This window comes from Notamacropus eugenii, chromosome 3 (assembly GCF_028372415.1).
Source record: "Notamacropus eugenii isolate mMacEug1 chromosome 3, mMacEug1.pri_v2, whole genome shotgun sequence".
Classification (NCBI taxonomy): domain Eukaryota; kingdom Metazoa; phylum Chordata; class Mammalia; order Diprotodontia; family Macropodidae; genus Notamacropus; species Notamacropus eugenii.
Window position 1 is genome coordinate 277,618,422 of NC_092874.1, and position 25,172 is coordinate 277,643,593.

Below are 25,172 nucleotides of genomic sequence, written 5' to 3' on the forward strand. Positions count from 1 at the left end.
GGGCCAATGAGGAGAAGAATGCTTTCAAAAGCAGAATAAACCAAATGGAAAAGGAGATTCAAAAGCTCACTGAAGAAAATAGATCTTTCAAAACTGGAATGGTACAGATGGACGCTAAGGACTTTATGAGAAAGACAGATATCTCAGAACATACCGCGCAGATTCAAAAAATGGAAGATAATGTGAAATATCTTATTGGAAAAACAACTGACCTGGAAAATAGAATCAGGAGAGACAATGTAAAAATTCTGGGACTACCTGAAAACCATGATCAAAAGAAGAGCTTAGACATCATCTTCCATGAAATTATCAAGGAAAACTGCCCTGAGATTCTAGAACCAGAAGGCAAAATAAATATTCAAGGAATCCGCAGAACACCGCATGAAAGAGATCCAAAAAGAGAAAATCCTAGGAGCATTGTGGCCAAATTCCAGAATTCCCAGGTGAAAGAGAAAATATTGCAAGCAGCTAGAAAGAAACAATTCAAGTATTGTGGAAATACAATCAGGATAGCACAAGATCTGGCACCGTCTACATTGAGGGATAGAAGGGAATGGAATAGGATATTCCAGAAGTCAAAGGAACTAGGACTGAAGCCAAGAATCATCTACCCAGCAAAACTGAGTATAATACTTCAGGAGAAAAAATGGTCTTTCAATGAAATAGAGGACTTTCAAATTTTCCTGATGAAAAGACCAGAGCTGGAAAGAAAATTTGACTTTCTAACACAAGAATGAAGAGAACCATGAAAAGGTGAACAGCAAAGAGAAGTCATAAGGGACTTACTAAAGTTGAACTGTTTACATTCCTACATGGAAAGACAATATTTGTAACTCTTGAAACATTTCAATATCTGGGTACTGGGTGGGAGTACACACACACACACATGCACACACGCACACATACATAGAGACAGAGTGCACAGAGTGAATTGAAGAGGATGGGATCATATCTTAAAAAAAAAAATGAAATCAAGCAGTGAGAGAGAAATATTGGGAGGAGAAAGGAAGAAGTTATATGGGGCAAATTATCTCTCATAAAAGAGGCAAGCAAAAGACTTATTAGTGGTGGGATAAAGAGGGGAGGCAAGAGAAAAACATGAGGTCTACTCTCATCACATTCCACTAAAGGAAAGATTATAATGCACACTCATTTTGATAGGAAAACCTATCTCATAACACAGGAGAGTGGGGGACAGGGGCACAAGCAGGGTCGGGGGGAGGATGGAAGGGAGGGCATGGGGAGGAGAATGCAATACAAGGTCGACACTCATGGGGAGGGAAAGGACCATAAGAAAATAGAAGTAATGGGGGACAGGATAGGATGGAGGGAAATATAGTTAGTCCTATACAACACAACTAGCATGGAAATCATTTGCAAAACTAAACAGATATGGCCTATATCGAATTGCCTGTCTTCCAAGGGGAAGGGGTGGAGAGGGAGGGAGCTAAAGAAGTTGGAACTCAAAGTGTTAGGACCAAATGTAATGTTCTTACCACTGGGTAACAAGAAATACAGGTTAAGGGGTCAAGAAAGCTATCTGGCCCTACAGGACAAAAGAGAAGACAGAGACAAGGGCAGGGAGGGAGGATAGAGGAGAGAGCAGATAGGTCACAGGGGCAATTAGAAAGCTTGGGTTTGGGGGGGGGAGGGGATAAAAGGGAAGAAAATTTGTAACCCAAAATTGTGTGAAAATAAATGTTAAAAGTTAAATAAAAAAAAAAAAAGAAAGCTTGGGTTACTTGAAATCGTCCATGCAGAAGTAGAAGGGGTATTGGAAGGTACTTGCTCCCTCCCCTCTGGCAGAATGTTTAGTGCTGCAGTTGGTCATTCAACCACAATTCTAGAAGTGGCACTTTTTATTTAGTGGTATGGGGAATTTCTAACATATCTTGAAATTGTTTGGGTTGGCTTGTGTTCTCCAAATATAATACAAAAAAAAATATTCCTTTAAAAATCTACCAAAATAATCAGACTCTCAGAGCTAATCATTTGCCACATTGAGGAAGTGAGAAAAAGTGGAAGAGATCTAGAAAGTGTGCTGGATTTTCAGACTGAGAATCTGGGTTTGAATCCAGCTCAGTCACTTACAAGTTGTGTAATCTTGGGCAAGCCATTTAACCTCCTTAGGTCTCAGTTTCCTGATCTGTAAAAGGAGAGGGATGGACTTAGATGGTCTTTACTTGTTGTTCAGTCGTGTTCTACTTTTCATGACCCTGGAAAATGAGGCAAACAGGGATAAGTGACTTGCCCAGGCTCACACAGCTAGGAAGTGATTTGAACACAGATCTTCCTGACTCCAGGCCCAATGCTCTATCCACTGTGCCACTTAGCTGCCCATAGACAGCCTTTGTGGTCCCTTCTAAACTGAAATCCATGATCCTGTGAATTTAAAATGGTAGTCACAGTTTCCTGTTCAGTCCAGAGTATCCTTAAGAGACTGACCATCATTCCTATATCACCACACTGCACTATGAAGTTAAATAAATCAAACTCTTACCTCACTTGCAGCATATGTGTAGAGCACTTTATTTTTTATCACGAACCAAAAATGTTTCCATGGTTTCTTACTGCCCTTTGACCTGTATAGATAACCACTCATAGTAGAGTCTTCCGTGTTTGCTGACACCTAGGACAAACAATCAGCAGAAATGGTTTGTTCTTATTAAGTGTCAGTGAGACAATATCACAGATGAAACTCTGGGTCTGGAGTCAAGAGTATGTTATGACCCTGAACAAGTAATTTAACCTCTGAGTGTCAGTTTCTTCATCCATAAAATGGGGATTATCACCATTGTCAGGATAACATGAAATAAAATATGTAGAGAGCTTGGCAAACTTTAAAACCCTAAGTGGTGGTTATTATCATTACCATGGATTTTTAGATAAGAAATTAAATATACCATTAGGTATATCAGCCAACCTGAGAGTCTGACATCTGTGATTTTGATCAGTGAGGGAATCAACTGGTTCATTACATGACCTAGAGCTATCACCTTAGGGGAAGTCTCTTGTAAGGGTTAATTGCCCAGTGTCACAGAGCAAGCATCAAAGGGAGGATTTTAACTCAAGACTTCCTGCCACCAAGTATAGCACTCTTCGAAACATAATTATCATTTCAAAGATGGGGTTAAGCTACAGCAACCAGGTGCTAATGCTCCAAACCAGAACATTCTCATTTTAAGCTACATTTTTGAGAGAGACTTTTATAGCTTCAAGCTTTCACTTGGTGGAAGAACTAGTTTAGTTTGGTCTGTTACTTTTTAGAGGTGAAACAATGTCTTTTATCTTTCATTGAAGACTCACTGCTGAGACTCAATCTCTGAATGAATGTGGTTAGGGAAACATACAACTCCAAAGACCAAAAGATTGTTGTTCTTGGGTCTTTTTAAATCATATTTGGGAGATTTCAGGGATTACTCATACATTTAAACTCTCTCCTGGAATTCAGAAGGTCAAGAGAGCCAGCATGGCCAGACGGCTGGCCTTGGAGACACAAGGACCTGGTTTCAACTTCCCCTTCTTAGGCTAATGACTGTGGGATCCAGAGCAGTCCCTCAGTGCCCCAGGCAATACTCTAGGATTACAAACTGAAGTTCTGTTGGTACAGGAGGCTCCTAACCAAGACTTCCTTCACCAATAAAATCAGAGATCATGACAAAAATAAAACAAAAACTTGGAATGCCAGGGGGAAACTATTTTAACTGGCTGCCAGTTTATTTTTATAAATTTTTTATCTCTAAGCACTTCCTAGGCCTTGAAAAAATTATAATCAAATTAACTGAGAGCAAATCTTTATAACATTTTCTAAATGAACCACACAATAAAAGTGACAGCTAGGTGGCACAGTGCTAGGCTTAGAGTCAGAAAGACCTGAGTTCAATTCCAGCCTCAGACACTTACTAGCTGTGTGACCCTGGGCAAGCCACTTAATCCTGTTCCCCTCGATTTCCTTATCTGTAAAATGAGCTGGAGAAGGAAATGGCAAACCATCCTAGTATCTTGGCCAAGAAAACTCTAAATGGGGTCATGAAGACTGAAATGACTAATCAACCAAAAAAAAAATTAAAAAACAGTGGAAAGGAGGTTCATACAGCAAAGAACCTGTGGCTGAATATTTTCTATTACTCCATCACTTGACCCCCCACCCTGCGTCCTCCCTTGTAAATGAGCAGTTATACTAGTTGACCTCTATGGTCCCTTCCATCTCTCCAACAATGGATCAATCAGCCTGTGCATCTGGGAAAAAGGATGGCAATTTTCAGCTTACTGCAGGTCTGGACTATTGTAAATCATCCTTGAAAAGGACCCCAAGTTTTCAGTTATATTTTGAGTTGGGCCTGTGCCTTGGAAAAGATGACATGAGTGGCTGAAATAACAGTATTAATATACCAATAAATTTTTAATAGACATATATGGATGGGTCCATGGGGTACCTACTTGGTGCCCATAGAGCATGCGCACCAAGCCTAGAGTCAGGAAGACTCGTCTTCCTGAGTTCAAATCCAGTTTCAGACACTGACCCTGGAGAAGTCACTTAACCTTATTTGTTTCATAAAATGAGCTGGAGAAGAACATGGCAAACCATTCCAATATCTTTGCCAAGAAAATCCCAAATGGGATTGTGAAGAGTCGGACACAGCTGAAATGACTAAACAATAAGTGGGTTGACCCAACCAACATTTGTGTTTACAAGAAAGTACATTCTAAACTCCAAAGTCAAAAAATTAAGACTGGGTTTTGAAAATATCTTGAGGATTTTTAACATAGGTAAATATACTGCTGAGAAAAAAATGATTCCATTAACTAAGAATTTAGTAATCTGTCAGACTAAAAGTCATTAGAATCTATGATTACCAGTAATTCATGCATGATATTTTAGAACAAAATCCTCATGTGAGTTGTGGACTTTTTGTTAAGTATTTTCATATATTTAGTTAAAGGATGATGAAATCAGAAATGATTTTAGTCCTTCTCAACTGCCCAGTCAGCATTCTAGAAGAGTAAAGGAGCCTGCCCATTCTGATGTCAACAAACTGAGTAGAGGAAATATTAAAAAGTCAATATGAACTTTTAAAGATAAGTGAAGGCATAAAGATATTTCACTTATGACCCCTCTGACTCTGGATTAGTCATTTTATTGCTCTAGTCCTCGGTTTCCTTATCTTTCCATTGAGGTCACTGGATCAGATGATCACCATGGCCCTATGCAGCTCTAAAATTCTATGACTCTATATGTTAAGGACCTATCAGGCTGGTAGCATTTCAGGCATGGGACTGGCAACTGACATGGACCAGCCTGCCTGAGTTGGGAGAAGCCCAGATGGACTGGGTGGAATGACTCACAAAGTCAATATAATCCAGGCTAGACAGGCTGCAAATGGTGTCAGTTGAAAGAACTCCACCAATAAAGTTAAGTGTAAAGTAGGGGATCTCTTCTTCCCTTCTTGCACTCTGTGCACATACCACAAGGTGATGCTCTGAGGTAGAGCTGTTCTAAGCTCCCTTCAGTACCATTTGCACATGTGTGGACTTTCCTAGGTCCCCCTCTTTGCAGAATTAAAAAAATATGCATTTTGTATTATTAGGAACTTGACAAAGATCAACAAAGTTATATAAAGAAAAGACAAAAAGTACAACAGCACATGGAGCCATGACTCTCTACTACATGGAGTTTGTCTCTTTTCCAATTTAACATGGTAGCTCCAAACTGCTTGTTTGCGTCCCCTTGTTCCAGCTTTGCTTCCAGTCTTTTGGCCTATGAAACATGAAAAACAATTGCATGTTTTCAAGTTAAATGGCAACACTTACTTCTTTGAGGGCAGCTGGGATTTTTTTTTGTTTCCTTCCAGATGGAATACTATGTAAGACCGAAGACAAGGCACTTGAAGGAGATTTGTGATTTGCTGGGGACCCAGTCTTAGATGAATTCTGGTGATCTAAAGAGAGTCATCACATATATAATTTAGAGAGCTAATCTTGACCATTAGCTATTTAATCAATTCAACAACATTTATTGAACTAACATTTCCCAGGTCGCTACTAAGAGAGAGGCACTGACCTGTGCTGAGGGTGATACAGAGATGAATAAGGATTGAGCGACCAGGAAGAAGAGACGAGCAAAGTCATCTTGATACATCAAGCCCCCTCCTGACCACTCTTACCTCTGGCTCTCCCCCACGGAACCCATGAAATTTAGGATAAGCAAAGGTCTCCTCCTACTTCTAGCAGGCTCATGGCCACCAGAACCTTTGGCCCTCCCCAAAAGCAAGTGCTTTGGTGAATCCACAAATCAATATTTTCATTAGAACCTTGGGGGAAGTATCCATTCTATAAAATCCTTATTTCTCCTGGTGCCTATGCATCTCCTCCATACTCTCATTCTCATCTGACTCTTTATCTAATTCCAAATCTCCTAGGTCTGCCCTTTCCAGTATGTCCTCTAGAAAAATAATAGCAACAGGTGCACACACACAACTTTTAAGTTTGCAAAAGTGCTTTTCTCACAGAGAGCAAGAGACAGAGAGAAGAGAGATCATTATTTAACAGATGGGGAAACTGAGGCAGAAATGGGCACTGACACAAAGATTTAAGTGGTATGCTTTTTAAGATTTAAATGGTATGCCTAACAGCTCTGGTTACAATGGGTACTAAGATGGGAACCTAAGAGAAGGAATGAGGAGGGAGAGAGTCCAGGGGACAGCAATGAAAAATGAACAGAATTGGGAGAAGAAATATCTATCTATTGTACAGAAGAAATGTACAGATGAGGCTAGTTATTTACAGTTAGTGATAAACTGCAGATTTATGAAATTGCAGGAGTCATGTGGTTTATTCTGTGCCCATCCCCCACCCACACCCCCTTCCTTCATATACCTGAAAGGTTGCTCCCCACAAATCTTTCAGGAATGCAGCTATAAACCACATTCAGACTCTAGAAGGGGTGGCTTCTCTAGGGAAGTCCTAGTAGTTATCTTAAACCTGACTGTAGGGAAACAACAGACCCAATAACCTTTTCTCAGGCAAATAACCGTTTCTGGTTACATAGATAAGAGCAGATTAGAAACTAACTGCAAAATGGATTTTGCATGGCTGAATGAACTTATAACCTTGTGTAATCAGCTGCAGTGGTAGTGAGGTTTGTCTGAAATATGTATTTTTTTTTTTTAAAGATTTTACTTCTTTATTGAGAAACTTTTCCCAATTTTGCAAATTGGGTACTTCAAATAAAACCAATTCTCGATAAAACCAAAACAAAAATATCCCTAAAAAAGCTTTTTTAGAAGACAAAATTAAATTAAAGGTTAACAGTATCTGGGCCACATGTAAGAAAACTATAAACTGTGAACATAGAAAAACTTTTAGGTTTTAAAGAGCTGACGCTTCAAGTTGATTTTAGAATTTATTTTTAAAATAAATTTTATTCTACCATGTTGAGGTCCTTAAAACATTTGGAGCAAGGCTAAGAGGAAAGAATAATGTATCTGGAGCATAGTTTAAGTCACAGCTCTGACAATTAATAGCTACATGACCGCAAGCAATTCCCTTTTACCGCTCTCTGCCTCAGTTTCCTCTCCTGTAAAATGAGGGAACTGGGCTACATGGACTGTGAAGTCCCCCCCAGCTCCACATATATGATCCCAAAGCAACCTATTAGCAAGATTTCCCTTTAGCAAAAGCATTAACAGTCAGAGAAAAACAATATGTAAGCCCCATATTATTTCTACTTCTCAAATAATGTGCTCTCAAGTTGTTTCAAGCAAATTCTCTGCAATCTGTCTTTATGATTAATTTTTACAATGTTCTCCTTGACCCCTTTCTTTATACTCCAGACCTGTTCATTATGCCTCTCATCCCAATTTGCACCTTCATCTCCTTAGCAAATCTTCTCTGCTAACAGGAAGGTAAATTTTGCTCTATTTTCATTTTGAGCTGAGCACTAAGCCAGAATTTGGGGAGCCAAGAATTATTTAAATTGAACTCCTAGGTATTCTAACCAAAACCGTGGCCGACATGAGTAATCCCATTTACCAAAAAGGAAGCTTCCCAAAGATTGGCTCAAGGAAAAGACAAAGTAGGTAACAAAAGGATGCTGGGGAAGGGAACTGGCGAGGGGCCGAAGTGGGTTTGTTACCTAGTTTCTGCAGTTCTTTGAAACAGTGTTCACAGACTCTTGCTGGCTGGTTTTTCAGATAATCTAAACCACACTTATTTGACGAACAAGCTTGACAGACAATCTGAAAACACATAAAACATATTAACTTAAGAGTTAGGCCTTCAGGGGGCAGGTACATGGCACAGTAGATAGAGTACCATTCCTGGAGTCAGGAGGACCTGAGTTCAAATTCAACCTTACACACTTACTATCTATGTGACTCAAACCCTGACTGCCCCACCCCCAAAAAGTTAGGCCTCGGTTTCCTCATCTGCAAAATGGGGATAATGATAACCCCCCTAAGAATGTTGAAAGGATCAAATGAAATAATATATATATAAAACTTTGTAATCCTTAAATGTGAGTTATAGAATTACTGCAAAGAATAAAGAACAAGCAGGAGCATATACAAAAGAATCTGGGAAGGAAAGTGCCACACACATGTAACCCAGTACTGTTATTACTGTTGGCATAAATTACATAAATCTACAGTTCAAAGCCACAGGAAGAAAGACGCTGGCCTGGAGCAGGATGTTTTTGCTCTCAATATTTACCCAATATCATTCCAGATGTTATATCATGATTCAGTATTTTTTCCACACAATGGTGTTTTGTGCAAATATGTTTTAGAACATAACATATAATGTGAATTCTTTTTAAAAATATTTTTCAGTCCAACCTTTGATTCCGTGTAGGGAGCTGTGGTATGAAAATTCCATCTATCTAGGTGGTTAGCCAGCTCATCTGCAACCAATCATCTTAGAGAATTGGCTGGGGCCCTGAGAAATGACCACTCCATTGCCCCCTGTGATTCAGATAACTGCAAAGCCTTAGGCTTCCTTTAAAATGGACATTACCTTAAAGAGAGAACAGGATGCTCTTGCCTTACCTTGCCACAAGCCCGGCAATGGTGCCTCCTCCAGGTGAGTGTGAATTCACTCGTACACACCATGCACATGGTGGCTCTAGTATCAGGAATCCAGATGGGAGCCTTTGAACCCAGGGGGCTCATCTCCTCCTTCTTGTCCATGTCCGTCTACAAAAAAGAGAAGAGAGATATAGAGCTGTAGGAATCGTATCAATAAAAGGAGAAAATGAACTCTGATTTTCTCTATCATGCAGAATCAGCTTAAAGAAGTTTTACTCAAGCCTTTGTGTTTTTCCATCAGTCACTTCTGCACATCTCCTGGTACAAGGAAGAGCTGCTGACCTGAATTGGTAGAGGAACTTTTTTCATAGGGAATTCCCTACACAGATAAAATTACAGCCTTTTATCAGGTTAAGAAAAAAATCCAGATTATTTTTCTATGTTTCTGTCAATAATAATCCTTAAGATTAAAAACCAAATCAACATTAATTTTGCTACTCTAAAGGGAGTGATGTGCTATGGTCCTACTGTTTCAGCCAATACCCTTATGCTTTTAAGTTATTAGCAGCCTTGGACCAAGGCCTCTTCCCTGACCACTATTACTCCCTAATCCCTCAAACTCACTCATGTCACTTCCCCTATTTCCAGCCTATTCCTCTCTACCTTCATACTGTATTTGCCCTTCAGTAAGCCTGTACCTTCCCCACCCCACCACACTCCCCAAAACATTTTATTTAATATATTTCATATTCACAAAGTATACATGTAGTTTCTGTCCAGTGGAATATTACCTCCCTAAAGGGAAGGCCAGTGTAATTGTCCTTGTATGCATAATTCCCAGCACACAGCAGGAACTTAATGAATGCTTAGTTAATTAATGATAATTATATCCATAACGGGCTCATAGTAGACCACTGCTTAATGAATCTGAGCCATTCAATTTCTTTTCCTTTATGTTATTATAGTCACTGGGTAAATTGACTATTTTCCTTGCTCTCTTTTTATCAATTCATTCACATCTACTCCAGTTTTTCTGAATTCTTCAAATGCCTCATTTTTCATGATGTAAAAATATTTCATGAAGTTCATATGCCCATGATTCTTATCTAAGTTTTTTGCCTGTATCTTCTATACCAATTCTTCAGGAACAGCTTATCTATTTAATTTATTCAACCATTCCCAAATCACCCACTTTCTTTCCAGTTTTTTGCTACTATAAAAAGTGCTGCTTTAAGTATTTCGCTGTCTCTGGGACTTTCCCCCACCTCACTACATCTTTGGAATGTGGGCCTAGCAGTGGTGTCACCACTAGTGGATCAAAAACTAGGTAGTTTTAGTGACTATCTTAAAATAGCTCTTGTTCTCAGGTTTGAACTAATTTCCTACATTCCTTGACTATCTGATCTTTACCAGAGATATTTGTTACGTGGTCTTTTTTCCTAATTAATCGCTTGATTTCCTGCCGATTTTGCTACATAACTGGAATTGTCTATTTTATCTTTTCTGTCCACCTTTGCTTCTTACTTGTTCTTCGTTCTTGAAGAGGACCATGACACCAGGGAGGGGATATCATGACTTGCAAGTGAATTGGATTGAAGTGAGGCAGGGCTGTGCAAAGTCACCAGCCTCACTTTTCTCCTCTGGTGCCATATGGGTCAGGGGCCAGATACAGATCAGGATGACCCCCACTCCTTATTTAGGGGCAGTTGGATGGTCCAATGGATAGAGTGCTGGGTCTCAAGTCAGAAAGACCTCAGTTTGAATCAGGTCTCAGACATTTACTAGTTGTATAACCCTGGGCAAATCACTTAACCCTTGTTTTCTGATCTATAAAATAGAGATAAAAAGAAAAAACACCTACCTCCAAAGGTTGTTTGCAAGGATAAAATGAGATACAATCTGTAAAGTGCTTTCCAAATCTCAAAGCACCATGTAAATGCTAGTTATGATGATGATAATGGTGAATTTAAGAATGCTCTCTGTCCCCAGAGTTACTCCGCTGTGCCTACTCTGTGACCCAGTAATACATTAGTAGGCCTATCCTCAAAAGAAATCAAAAAAGAGAAAAAGGAGCTATATGTAAAAAAAAAAAAAATTATGGTCTCTCTTACTTTCTGGTGGCAAAGAATTGGAAATTAATGGAGTGCCCACCAACTGAAGAACAATCAAATAAATTATGACATGAATGACTGAAACATTATTATTATGCCACAAAAAATGATGAAAGGGATGGTTTCTGAGAAACCTGGGAAAACTTGTATGAACCTACACAGAGGGAAGGGAGCAGAACCAGGTGAACAAATTATACAACATTTTGTGAAGACAGAAAACTAAAAAATGCCTGATTACTCTGATCCATGAAGGGATGAACCATAATTCCAGAGAGCTGGCTGATTTATCATGATGAAGATGGGAGATGATGAAACATGACACCCACAAAATCAGACACAGTCAAAGCAGGAACAGGTTTTGTTTGACAGTGCATATTTTTGACAAGAGGGGTTTTCTCCCCATTTTTTTTTAAAAATAGGAAGTGGGAAAGAGGGAAAAAAGATTTTTGTTCACTGAAAAAACATACATAAATAGCAAAAAAGGATATTCCTGCTAGTCATAATTGTACAAGGTAAGAATTTACATGAGGACCATAGTTACATGAAGAAAAACAACACAGAGACTTTAGAACTCTGAAAAACACCACAACCATTCTAACTGATGATGAAGCAAGCCCTCTTCCTGTTCTCAGAAGTCTGGTCAGATTGCACCTAATGGGATATGTTTACATTTTCTGACACGACCAAATGTTGATTTGTTCTTGCTTAACTATGATTATTAGCCATGAGGGACGGCTCTGTGAGGTTCAAATGGGGAGAGAACCACTAAGAAAGGACAGTGATATTTTTTTAAAAAGCATCAATCAACCATTAAAATAAAAGATCATTTTAGGTGATTTTTAAAAAAGGTTAGAAAGAGAACATTATACCTCATCAAGACTTCTGGAGGGGCAGAAAGTGATTTTCTTCTTGGCGTACTCTTCAATTGACTGGGAGATTGCTTCTAGCCACTCATCCCTTTCAGTAGCAGAGCTGAAAGCAAAGGAGAGAGGCTCCATTAACCAGACGTCAGTTTTCATTTGTTTCTTTTCCATCACATCAGTTTCTCACATTGGTGAACTCTCTTCCATCCTCTGAGGATGGCAGACACTTCTCCCTTCCCAAGGCTATGATCTCTGAGGCACAATGTCTGATCATAAGTAGGTATGAGCATTAAGACCCCTGGGTCATTTGGATAACCAAACATCTTTTGACATCTCATCCCAAGTGATCACATTAGTCTGGTTCTATACTGAAAGGAACACTTCAGACTCTCCTACTTTAATAATATATACATTATATTTGATATGCAATATTATATATAATAATAAGTACTAATTAAGGCGTCCCTATATGCAAGCAAAGCACCTTGTAGAGTGCAAGTATAATTTAATTTAAGTTTAAAAAGCTAAAAAACAACTGGCCCTGCCTTCGGGAACAAGCTTCAACTCTAATAGAGGGAGACAAGATGCGAACAACCATGTACATCTAAGAAATGTACAGGAAAAATTGGAAGTGATCTCTGAGGGATGTGACTAGCACTGAGGGGGCCTGGAGGTGGCCCCTTGCAGAAAGTAGGATTTGAATTGGGACTCAGAAACATGATCTTTTCCATAAGGGATAGTCCCCCAAATAATGACTGAGAAGTGACTAGGTGAAAGGTCAAAGAACAAAGGAAGGTGCAGTCAGAGGACCTGCTTTCAGATCTTCTGCTCCCTGTATGATGCTCTGGAACAAGCTCCTTGGGTAGAGAGCTGGATCTGGAGCCAGGACGACGTGGGTCCAAACTGCCCCTCAGACCCTTACTACAGGTGGGTGACTCCAGGCAAGTCATTTAATTTCTCTGAGGCTCAGTTTCCTGGTCTAGAAAATTGGGCAGGGGAGGGGACAGAATGGATTACCAGCTGTAAATGTAAGATTCTATGATTCTATCTCCTTTTTGGGCCCCATTGTTCTCAACTGCAAAGAGAAGAAACTCGACAATCTGATTGCTGCAGTCTCTTCCAACTCTCATGATGAAAAAGGTGCATTGTGAATTGGTGTTGTTGTCCAGTCATGTCATGTCCCCTTTAGGGTTTTATTGGCAGAGATGCTAGAGTGGTTTGCCATTTCCTTATGTGACTCATTTGACAGGTGAGGAAACAAAGGCAAACAGGGTTAAGTGACTTGCCCAGGGTCATACAGCTAGTAAGTGTCTGAGGTTGGATTAGAACTCAGCAAGATAAGTCTTCATGACTCCAGGCCTGGTGCTCTATGCATTATGGCACCCTTTAGCTGCTCTAGATCTTCAGAGGGGCTAGCCAAAGACTTTTATGGTGTGTCTTTTGTCTGTTTCTCCCATTTAGAAGTCTTCTGTTCACATCCTCTTCATATGAACATTTTCTCAGGAGTAGTTCCCCTGTTTAAAAAAATGACCTTGATGGATGGATAAGATCACACGACCTGCTATGATTGTTTGTCACAAAGGTGACATCTTGATTTGCCTGTGAATTGGATTTAAGGGAGGTGGAGCCATGCCTTGAGTACAAAAATGCCTCTAATCTCCAAGGTCAGAAGGAAAAAAAAGTCAGACTTAAAAAAAAAGTTTTCTTTAAAATGAACTTAACTATCACAAACAAATATTCCAAAATATTTGGTGCAGTTTTGTTTTTTTCTTTTCCAAAAGTTTTTGTGGAAATAAATTTTGTGGAATAAATTCCTTTTATTATGGTTCACAGATTTTTTGGGCAGCTAGGTGGCACTGTGGATAAAGCACCAGCCCTGGAGTCAGGAGGACATGAGTTCAACCTTAGACACTTAGACAATTATTAGCTGTGTGATCCTAGGCAAGTCACTTAACCCCAACTGCCTCACAAGAAAAACAAACAACAAAACAAAAAGCACATATTCAATTTAGTATGGCAGTAACAAAACTGCCCTCTTTGTATTCCCTTTTTGAACTTCTGGGGAAAAAGCTTCCTAGGTCAATTTATATATCTTCATTCTCAATTAACAAGTTATTTGCTTTGTCTGCCTTGCATCTGTCCACCACTGTTGAAAAAAATAAGAAACAAAAAATTGTAACAAATATACACAGTCAAGCAGAAGATAGTCCCACGCTGGCATGGTCAAATACCATAAGCCTTATTCTGAATCTTGAATCCCAAGTCGATTCAAAAAGCACTTTACAGAACTCCCCAAATTTACTTTACTATAGAAAAAATGACTTGCCTTCCCATTAGGAGCTAATACCATTTCTGAACCCCTGTTTTTGAGCCTAGAAAGGCTATAAGAAACCTATTTAGAGACTTCCAGAGAGAGTTTTCCCACACAGGTTTTTCTAAAAAGTAACGAGAAATAGGGATAGAGCAGAGATAAAGACGGATGATTCAATAAATGTTCCCCGCCTCCCTCGACAGCCTTGGGGACATGGGTTTCCAAATGTGCCAGCACATAATTCAATTGCACACATTCAATTACCAATGATACCCTTTCATTTAAAAGTGTCTTCTTTCCCTTGTAGGCCTTCTGCCAGAACAAATGTTTACGAGTTCTTGGAAACAGATTTGTCACTAACTGCACCCAATTTGCAAATGTTCCAACATAAACATTCATTATCTGGTACAAACATTTCAGCTCAAGGAAGCAGTCAATCTTATAGGTACGGAGAGCTTAGCACTGTACCTGGTGCTTAATGACAGTTGATGGGCTGACTGACTAAGGAAGCATCCTGGCTAGAATGAAACCAAAGGGAAAAAATGCAGGGCAGATTTACAGAATGGTCAGGTTTATGCAATTATCTGGGAAATAAGTTCTTAGAAAAGCCAAATCTGTTTTACCATCCACTTCCCTTAAAAGTTGAAAACAAATGTCCAAAGATAGCACATACAGCTATACTGGACAATGATCAACTGTGAATGACAGCTATTTTGATCAATATGATGATTCAAGACAATTCCAAAGGACTTAAGATGAAAAAATGCTATCCATGCCAAAGAAAGAAACGTTGGCATCTGAATGCAGAATAAAACATAAATTTTTTTATTTTCTTTATTTTTCGTTTTTTTGGTGGGTGTTTTGCAGCAGGGCTAACATTGAAATGTTTTTCATACTGCACATGTATATTTTACATAAAATTTATATAAAAAAGGAGAGGAGGGAAGGAGGGAGAGAATTTGGAAATCAAGATTTTAAAAAATGAACTTTAAAAAGAGAAAAGAAGGAAGGAAGGAAGGAAATAAATGACCAAGAATCAATCAGAGAGAAGTTGGAACTCAAAAATTTTAAAAATGAATGTTAATAACTTTTGTTTACATGTAATTGAGAAAAAGATTAAATGTAAAAAAAAATAAATAAAAGAAAATGAATGCCCAAGAATCAATCAGAAGGCATTTACTAAGTGCCTAGAACAAGCTAGGCATTAGGGACACACTACTTGTGTGATCTTGTACAGCCTCCCTGAGCCTCAGTTTACTCATCTGTAAAACGAGCGGGGTTGGAATGAATGACCTTTAAGGTTCCTTCTAGATCTATGAATACTGGATTCTTGCCTTCAAGGAAAAATGGGTTTTAACACTTGACGAGGAAAGGGTTTAGGAGTGGCACTAGTTCCAGGGGGATTATTAATTCTTACTTTAAAAGTGACAGAAGACTTTTTTTTAACTCCCTTTTTTTAACTCACCTCTTTTTCAAAAAAAAAGTCCGTCAGGTCATGCAGAGTCGGACACAACTGAACAATTAAACAACAAGCTATATAAATTCTATATTGTCTAGCCTACAGTTTTCTATCTTGTTTATGACGATGTTTTTCCCTATTGGACCTGTTACATTCCTTATACAGAGTACTCCCAAGTGGAGGAAATTCCTTTACTAGTAGAGATAAGTACACTTTCTCTGCTATTAACAGTCTTATACAATTGCTTGGATCAACTGGCATGGCCTTGAATGTATTGCCAGCAAGTGTCAGAAGCTGAATTTGAACCCAGGTCTTCCTAAGTCAGAGTCAAACCCTTCACTGTGGCATACTGCATCTGAAGAAACAAGGTGGTACAGCAGATAAGAATGCCCAGCCTGAAGTCAGGAAGACTCATCTTCCTGAGTTCAAATCTGGCCTCAGACACTTACTAGTTGTGTGACCCTGGGCAAGTCACTTAACTGTTTGCCTCAGTTTCCTCACTTCTACTGGAGAACCACTTTGCCAAAAAAAACACAAATGGGGTCATAGTCAGACACAACTGAAAAGCAACTAAATATAATACTTCATTATATAAAAGGCTATTAGGAAAGACATTGTCAGATGCACTGCTAAAATTCAGGAATTTTCAGACTAAAGAAATTAATTAATCAAAATGTTTGGTAACACTCTCAAAAAAGCAGTAAAAGTAGTCTGGCAGACTCTTTCTTTTAAAAAAAATGGTTTATCACTACATTGTTGATATTACAATCACTTCCCAGAAATTCCCTATAGTACCACCTCACACACTCCATCTGAAACACTCACTTAGACTAATGCAATGTATAGCGCTCTGCGCCCATAATCCACCATCTTTCTCCCAAGAGAAAAGAGATAGGTTAATATTTGTCCTTTGAAACTACTACTGTTCACTCACCACATTTTGTAAGAACTCTGTTGCCTTTGAGCTATGTCTTACTTACATGACTACAGTCTTTTGCACCTTTGTCCTCCATTTTCCCACTAGGCATCAGTCACTGTGTCTTTCTAGAGGAGACAGACTGACCATTTTCAACCCTTGTACCTCTAGAGTCCAGAAATGTACCTGACATACAGTAGGTGCTTAATAAATGTTTACCTGAATGTTTTTAGTTAATCTACATCTTGGCACCCAACAATCACCAATTTCCTTTCTAAGCATTTACAAATGACAAATAGTTCTAGAATTTTGTCAAGAGTAGAATCCAAAGAAATATGCAAAAAACTAAAGGAGTTTTCACTCTAAGGGAGTTGAAAAAACCAAACAACCCAAGAAGGAATGAGAAGAAATGCTTTCATAGAGTAGTATGGCTTTTGTAGAAATGAAAAGAGATCTCTTTCCAAAATGATGATGACACTTTCTCCCACTTTGCTCAGTTGATGAGACCAGGCTTCTTTGCTTAGTTGTTCTGGGATCAAAATAATTTTTGGAGGAGGGGAGAATGGTGTGCAAAAATGAGGCAATGATATAGGAAAACCCATTGGAATTCTGCTATTCCAAGAGAAGAGGACACAGGCAATTTATTGCTCAGATTGTGTAAATAGGGATTTTTAAATAAGCGAACAAAAGCTGCCTTCTTGTAAAAATGCAGTATGACTAAATATGGAAGAAACAGTCATTTACTTGGCTATATAATGAGGGAGCTGAATTCGATGACCTCAAACATTCCCCTCCAGTTTGAAAAATTCTATAATCCCACAATTAATTTCCTAATGTTTCCATGGGAAGGGAAACGAGACTATATAAGAAAGCCCATATTGGCAATAGTACATATCTAGGTAGACCTGATAGGAAACACGATGTTTTTTGTAGCAAAATACCAAAAATCATTAATGTCACGTTGTTTTAAATATTATATAAATGGTTACTATGTACATGAGCATTTACATATTTGTAAATATATGTCTGTAATTTTTCTTCATTAGAATGAAGGCAGGAACTGTTTTTGCTTATTATGAATATTTCTAGCATATAAGTATTTAAAATAAATAAAGATTTTATAATACTAAAGATTATTACTAGAAATTTAAAGTCCAAAAAATAATTTAGACAAAAAAAAAACTTTCTCAAAAAAAAAATCTAAAGCACATAGTTGTTGTTCGGTCCTATCAGTTGTGTCCCACTCTTCATGGTGCTATTTGGGCTTTTCTTGGCAAAGATACTGGAGGAGTTTGCCATTTCATTCCCTAGCTCATTTGACAGATGAGGAATCAATCTGAGGTCAATACAGTGAAGTGATTTGCCCAGGGTCACACAGCAAGTGTGTGAGACCAGATTTGAACTCACAAAGATTAATTTTCCTTACTCCAGGCCCAATACTCTATCCACTGTATTACCTAGCTACCCCAACAGAGGTAATATATGACCTCAAGCTCACCGAACCCAGAACCAACGCTTGTGCCCCTATAGCACAATGTATCCCTCAAATGGCAGCAACCAGCTCATGACCAAGAGACACTGTCAAGCATCTAAGATGAAAAGCAGAAAAATAAACCCAAATCCCTGAACTCCCAAAGTTCAAGTTCAAAGAAATGGTTTTCCATTTCTGAACCTACAATGTTGATAATAAAAGTCAATTTTAAAGGTTTTTGTTTTGTTGTTTTTATTTTTTACCTGGCTGAGAGAATGAAGGAACGTTCCACACTTTCAATCTTCAACTCATTCTGGTAAGCTTCCTGAGTTGGTTTTCTAACCTACAATGAAGGGAAAAGAAAAATCTTTATCAGTTGACCATCCTTCCCCCAATCTGCGAAAGCCCCTGCCTCTGATGCTATCCCCCCCACTATCACTAGCTGATGAGGATTTCTGAGGGAGACATGGGAGAGGAGATATGAAAACCCTCTAGGGCTCTTTCCAGTACATATTGGGGCAAGGCAGGAATGTTATAAAAAGCCAGGATGAGGAAGGGCTATACAGGATGATGACCATGCCAAAACCCAGCATATATGTAGCCCTTTTAAAGTTTGTAAAATGCGTGACAAATATCATCTCATTTGGTTCTCCCAACAACCCTCAGAGGTAGGGGCTACTATCATGACGACCATTTTACAGACAGGCAAACAGACTGAGAGAAGTGGCTTGAATAGGATCACAAAGGAAGAGCCTGAGGCAGGATGTGATCTTGGGTCTTCTTGATTACAAGCTCAATGTTCTTTATGCAATTCATGTGCAAGCCAAGCTATCTCCCTCATGGTGTCATTGGTCCTCTTCAAGAACAAGGGACACCCAATAACAATGTCTAGCTTGTTCTCAAGGATGAGGGCTGGGGACTGAACAAGCCAAAGGACATTTGCCCAGCTCATTAATGGATGACTATAATTCTCTTTCTAGGATCACAGAAGCATAGATAAAGAGCTAGAAGGGACTTCGATAGCAATGCAGTCCATTCCCCTCATTGGAAAGATGGGAAAACTGAGTCCTGGAGTTTAGTGACTTGATCAAGGTCACATAGGTAGGAGATGATAGCATGACCTCATATCCATTGTAAACAAGGTAGGAGAAAGTTGGAAATAATTTCGTTGACTCTAAGACCAGCAATATTAGATTCTATTTATCAGCCCTCTCTTAAGCAGATTTTTTCATTAAAATGTATTTCATGTCAAAACACTAAGATAAAAATTGTTTATTCATTTCAGTTGTGTCTAACTCTTCGTGACCCCATTTGGGATTTTCTTGGCAGAGACACTGGAGTGGCTGCCATTTCCTTTTCGAGGTCATTTCATTCACTACACCACCTAGCTGCCCCAAAAAAGTCAGTAGTGATCTCTTGGGCTCACCTTCATTCCAGCCAAAGAAAGCATGTTGTTCAGTTTATACATCCCAGATTGCACAGGTGTCGTGTACAAGAGAGCATCGTTAAACTGCAAGAGGAAACATGCATCAAAGAAAATTATAAATAAAGAAACAAAAACATATTAGCTATAGATATGTGGAATGAGGGATTCAAGACCTTGTTTTCTTGACAACAGGTGTTTCTTTTTTTGTTTAAATAATATTTTATTTTTCCACCCAATTACATGTGAAAATAATTTTTAACATTAATATTTTTAAAATTTTCAGGTCCAAATTCTATCCCTTCTCTTCTTCCTTCTCTCCTCTCTGAGACAGTAAGCAATCTGATACAAGTTATATATGCATAGTTATGTAAAATATATTTCCATATTAGTCTTTTCGTGGAAGAAAACTCAAATAAATGGAAAAATAGAATGCTTTGGTCTGTGTTCTGATGCCATCAGTTCTTTGGAGACAGATAGCAATTTTCATCATGAAGTTTTTAGAATTGTCTTGGATCACTGTACTACTGACAATAGCTAACTTATTCACAGTTCTTCATTGTACAATGTTGCTGTTACTGCACACAATGTTCTCTAGGTTCTACTCACTTCATTTTGAATCAGTTCATGTAAGTCTTTCCAGGTTTTTCTGAAATTATCCTGCTCATCATTTCTTGTAGCACAACAATATTTCCCTTACAATCATATATCAATAATAGATATTTCAAGGAAAAACAAGATATTTCATTGCCATATCTTCTGATGCCAATTATCCTTTGGCTTTCCTGTCTTTACAACTAAACTTTTTTCAGAGGAGGTAATTGGGTTTAAGTGACTTGCCCAGGATCACAGTGTCTGAGGCCGTAGCTAAACTTAAATTTTTTTAATGTTTTCTTAAAATATCAGTCATTTACTAATGATTCCCCATCCCCCGTATAACTCTCTTTTAACAAATATGCTCATTTAAGAAAAGCTAATTAAACATACTAGAGATATCACTGACTGATAAGAGACACATGTCTAGAGCCAGGGTTGCTAACCTGGGGTCTGAGAATTTGTTTATTAATATCTGGATAAATATTTCTATATAATAAGTGTCCTTTGCAATCCATTTTATTTTATGTAAAAACATGATTCAGAGAATCCTTTGAAAGAACACAGAAAGGTTTAAGAACCCCTTGTTTTGGAGGAAGAAGGGAGTTTAGAAGTCATTCTCACTTTATGAGTAGGGCCTGAAAGGGTTAATTGACTGGCCTGTGGTCACTCACACAAGTCATAAGGGGCAAAATCAATATTCCAGCCAACACCTTCTAACTCCCAATCTATCATCTTTGACCATGCCATGTTGCCTCATTCTGCACCCATGATCCCCCGCTTCCCTGCTGACAGAGGAGATCCATGCCTCATGATCAGTTCTCTAAAGCCATGGTTAGTCATGGCATTGACCACTGAGTACAGCATGGAGTACAGAAATGTATCAGTTGCTATCCCTAAGCTTCTAAGACTGGTCAATACTCACCACCTCAGCCCTTCTCACCACCAGCCCAGTCTTCAATGGCTTTACAATTTGGTCTCTAAACCCTACTCCCCTGGAACCACTTTCTCCATGGGCACTTCCTTACTGCTAAATCCAACGGCCTTTAGCATTCACCATGGCAGACCATTCTCTCCCTTCCTGTTTGCTAAAGTGAACTGAATCTGACCAAATGCTCTTCTCCCTTGGTTTCCATGACACTAGCGTCTCTTGAGTCTTTCCAACCTTCTCAGTCTCCTCCCCTCCTCTTGTCTTTTTCCTGTTTCCTAGTTGTTAGTATCTCTTAAAACTCTATCTACCTAACTCACAAATCCCACCTCAATTTCTTCTCTGCTGCATCTGAATCTCTAATTCCATAGCTTGTTAGTGCCCCAATGCAACATCTAACAGGGTAACTTGTGTTCTCTCCTAAACTTGCTCCTCCTCTTCCCAATTTTATAATTTCTGTTCATGGAGGTAGTAGAGGAAGCTAAGTGGCTCAGAGGTTGGAGCACCAGGACAGGAGTAGGCAAGGTGTGAGTTCAAATCTGGCCTCTGACACTTAGCTGTGTGACCCTGTGCAAATGGTAGAGCTTCTGTTTCCCTCAGTTTCCTCTTTTATAAAACTTTATAAAATATTATAAATAATTTAACATTATATACTTAATATGTTATATAAAATATAAAAATATTATAAAGTAGCACTCACCTTGCCAGGCTGTTGTGAGGATCAAATAACATTTGTAAAAAGGGCCTGGCACGTAGTAAGTGCTATATAAATGTTAGTTATCATTATCACAATCCTCTTCCTACCCTGCCTCCAGATCTTCAAGGATCTCTGGCTTTCCCTCTTCCTCATTCAATCATAAGCCAAATCTTCCTGATTTTTCTGGTTCTACAACATTTACTGTATTCACATTTTCTTCTCTAAGCAAACTGTTACCTGCAGCAGTATTGGGAGTTTTCTTATTAACTGTTTCTATACCAGGGAAACCACAAGTCTGGTCCAAAACAGGGAAGGAGACAGAGGACATCAAGAATGGCCATTTGGTACAATGACTAGCACACTGAACCTGGAGTCAAGAAGAACCAGATTCAAATTCTACCCCCAATACATCTTAGCTGTAAGATCCTGGGCAAGTCATTTAAAGTTCTCAGCACTCTAGGCAACTCTCTGAGATTAAATTACAAAGCAGGAAGCTGCCAATGTGTATGGGCAGAGAGAGCTTCCTCATCTGGAAGTTCTGCACATGGGAGGCTACAAACGCATTGGTCCAAGTGAAGCTGGCAACACTATAGGGTATGGTATCAACCAGATTAAAATGAAAACTGATTAAAACGATTTAATCAGATGAAGTGATTACATTTCAATTTATAAAGTATATTCAATCAGATTACAGACTAAAATGAAATGAGAAAATGCTTCACAAAGGAAATAAATAAAACATTGATAATACTGTATTTTAAAACTAAGCAGAACATGGAAATATGTTTTTCATGACTGCACCAGCATAACCTATATCAAATTTTTTGCCTTCTCCATGAGGGAGTGAATTAATTTTTGAATTAATTTTAAAATTTGTTTTTACATGTAATTGGGAACAAATAAAATATTAAATTTAAAAAAATTAGTCAATACATGGACTACAGAAGTCCTTCCATACAGATTAGTTGAGTTTCACACCACAGCATTACACCAATGTAATAATGACAGGTCTGGTCCCTACACCTAACTTTATAGGTTTTCTGGATCACATAAACTCACTGAAAAGTCACCAAAATATCTAACTGCAGTGATGGCTGTTGTTCAGTTGTTTCAGTTGTGTCCAACTCTTAGCCATCCTATTTGGGATTTTTTTGGCAGAGATGCCATTTTCTTCTCCAGCTCATTTTATAGATGAGAAAACTGAGGCCAACAGGGTGAAGTGACTTGCCCAGGATCACACAGCCAGTAAGAGTCTAATGCCAGATTTGAACTCAGGAAGAGGGGTCTTCCTGACCCCAGACCTGGTGCTCTACCCACTGTGCCAACTTAGAAGTCACTACATTTTGGGAGGAGAAAAAAATGAAATCTTTTTTTCAAAAAGAAAGCAAAGTTACTACAGCATTTTTTAAAATGTCCAGCAGAGAACAGAAGGTTAGGGAAAAAAATCAGATAGACAGGCAGGAAAACTTCAAAAGTTACACACTGAGTTTATTATATACTTAAAAGGAAAAGCAAGCTGAATGTGACAGAGATTCATAGCTTCAGGTACAAACCAGCCCTCTCTTCTTTGGTCCTACTATAAAAATGCTCATTTTATTTGACATTTCACTTCAGAATTAAAAAAAAAACAGAACCATCACCTCAGGTTTAAAATGAGATCTCTGGGATCCAAATAGAAATGATTTTACATTTGTGATTCTGGACCACCAATGCATGTGAAAGACTTCATTTTGTCAAATTTCAAATGCCAATGAGGGAGACAACAAGATTATTTTCCAAGCTTTCCATATCAAACAGAAATTTGCCCAATGGACCAAGCTTTTATGTAGGTCAGTGCCAAGACTCCACCACTCCTTTAAACAAAGATCTCGGAAACAAATATATCAGAAACAAACATAGTGTCATACCAGAAAAAACATCCTTGGCTGCATGACCTTCCGGGACAATTTCATCAGGGTTCCTTCTTTGAGGAAGACCTAATTCATCCATCCAAAGCAGAAAAGAAGAATATAGAACAACTGTCAACTAAAGAAATTAGTAATTTCTTTTAAAATATGGGTTATTTAAGTATGGGAGGAAAGGAAGGATTATATTAGGTTTACTGAGGTTCAAAAATCCATTACTGATCCAGTGGTGCTCCAAGTTAAAATGACACTGGGCACAGCTTAGATTTCATTTTAGAATTTACCAGAACTTTGTTCCCTCTAGAGTACACCAGGTAGCAACACCACTTCTATGTGTGTGCCCCCTAAAATGACCTCTTGCAATACCTGGCTCTCACAGGTTCTTCCAGAAAGGGGTCAATAGCCCTGGTAGGTTCTACCATGCAGGAAAGGCTTTCAATACCACCCCAGCAATCGCCTATAGAACTGTTCTCCATGGACCAGTGTAGTGATTACATTTGCCATTCCAGACCACAAAAGTGTATGACAGCCTTAATTTTATCTCTCCCTAGTTGTGAAATGCCACATACTAACTTTGTCACAGGATGTGAAATTTTTCAGTTATGATGGCTTTCAAAGATCCCTGACTTGTTGATGTCTTAAAAGAAGGGGCAAGATAATCCACCCAGACTGAGTGCAAAGCTAGATGGGACAGTGGAGGCCAGCTCGGAAGGGGAATCACATACAACCATCTAATCTTCATGACCAACTGAAATAGGATGATCACCATTGAGCACATGGTATTTTATTCTCCTCAGTTCATGGCAAGCACCCTAAGGAAACTCACCCTTCCAGGTTGTACTATCTCATGATGTCCACTTAAGCTGTACTGAATCTGCATGAGCTTCTGGAAGTTGTCCTAAGGCAGAAAGAGATAAAGATGAAGGCGTCTGCCCCCAGATGAAAGTGGGCCCTGATCTGTAAACCCAGGATACTCACTCCCTGCTTCATAATATCATTGGCATGGTTGGCAACTTCTATGACAACAGCGAGGGCATCTAGAACACATAAGGACAGAAGGTGGTAGTTATTAACTTGGCAATAGAGACAATAATGATGACTTGCACTTTCATAAGTATTTAAGGTTTACAAAGCATGTTTCATATGTTATCTCATTCAAGCCTCCTGGAAGAGAGGTGTTCTTAGTCTCAATTTGCAGATGAAGAACCTGAGGCAGAGGTTAGGTGATTTGCCCAGGGTCACACTGCTAGGAACTGTCTAAGACAGGTTTTGAACTCAGGTTTTCCTGCCTCCGTGTCCAAAAATTTGTACACTAAAGTTCAGAAACATCTTTTGATACAGTTCTTTCAGCTAGTCGAATGATAAGTTAACAGAGCTAAAGTCAAAGCACCATAGATAGAATCTAGAGGTTGAAGGAACAATAGAGGTCCTCTATTTCAGAGGTATCAAACTCAAATATAAATGGATCCCAA

General features: G+C 38.7%; 1 protein-coding gene across 1 annotated transcript in view; it reads right to left on the reverse strand.

The window, feature by feature from the left end:
• Positions 1-25,172, reverse strand: part of FGD6 (FYVE, RhoGEF and PH domain containing 6) — a 169,090-nt gene that overhangs the window by 7,661 nt on the left and 136,257 nt on the right. Inside the window, exons 10-19 of the mRNA XM_072655602.1 lie at positions 24,679-24,737; positions 24,527-24,598; positions 23,704-23,772; positions 19,581-19,664; positions 18,418-18,497; positions 12,004-12,106; positions 9,045-9,191; positions 8,135-8,237; positions 5,812-5,939; positions 2,501-2,629 (exon numbers count right to left, since the gene is read on the reverse strand). Of these exons, the coding sequence (XP_072511703.1) occupies positions 2,501-2,629; positions 5,812-5,939; positions 8,135-8,237; positions 9,045-9,191; positions 12,004-12,106; positions 18,418-18,497; positions 19,581-19,664; positions 23,704-23,772; positions 24,527-24,598; positions 24,679-24,737 (974 nt within the window). The remainder of the gene's footprint in view (positions 1-2,500; positions 2,630-5,811; positions 5,940-8,134; positions 8,238-9,044; positions 9,192-12,003; positions 12,107-18,417; positions 18,498-19,580; positions 19,665-23,703; positions 23,773-24,526; positions 24,599-24,678; positions 24,738-25,172) is intronic.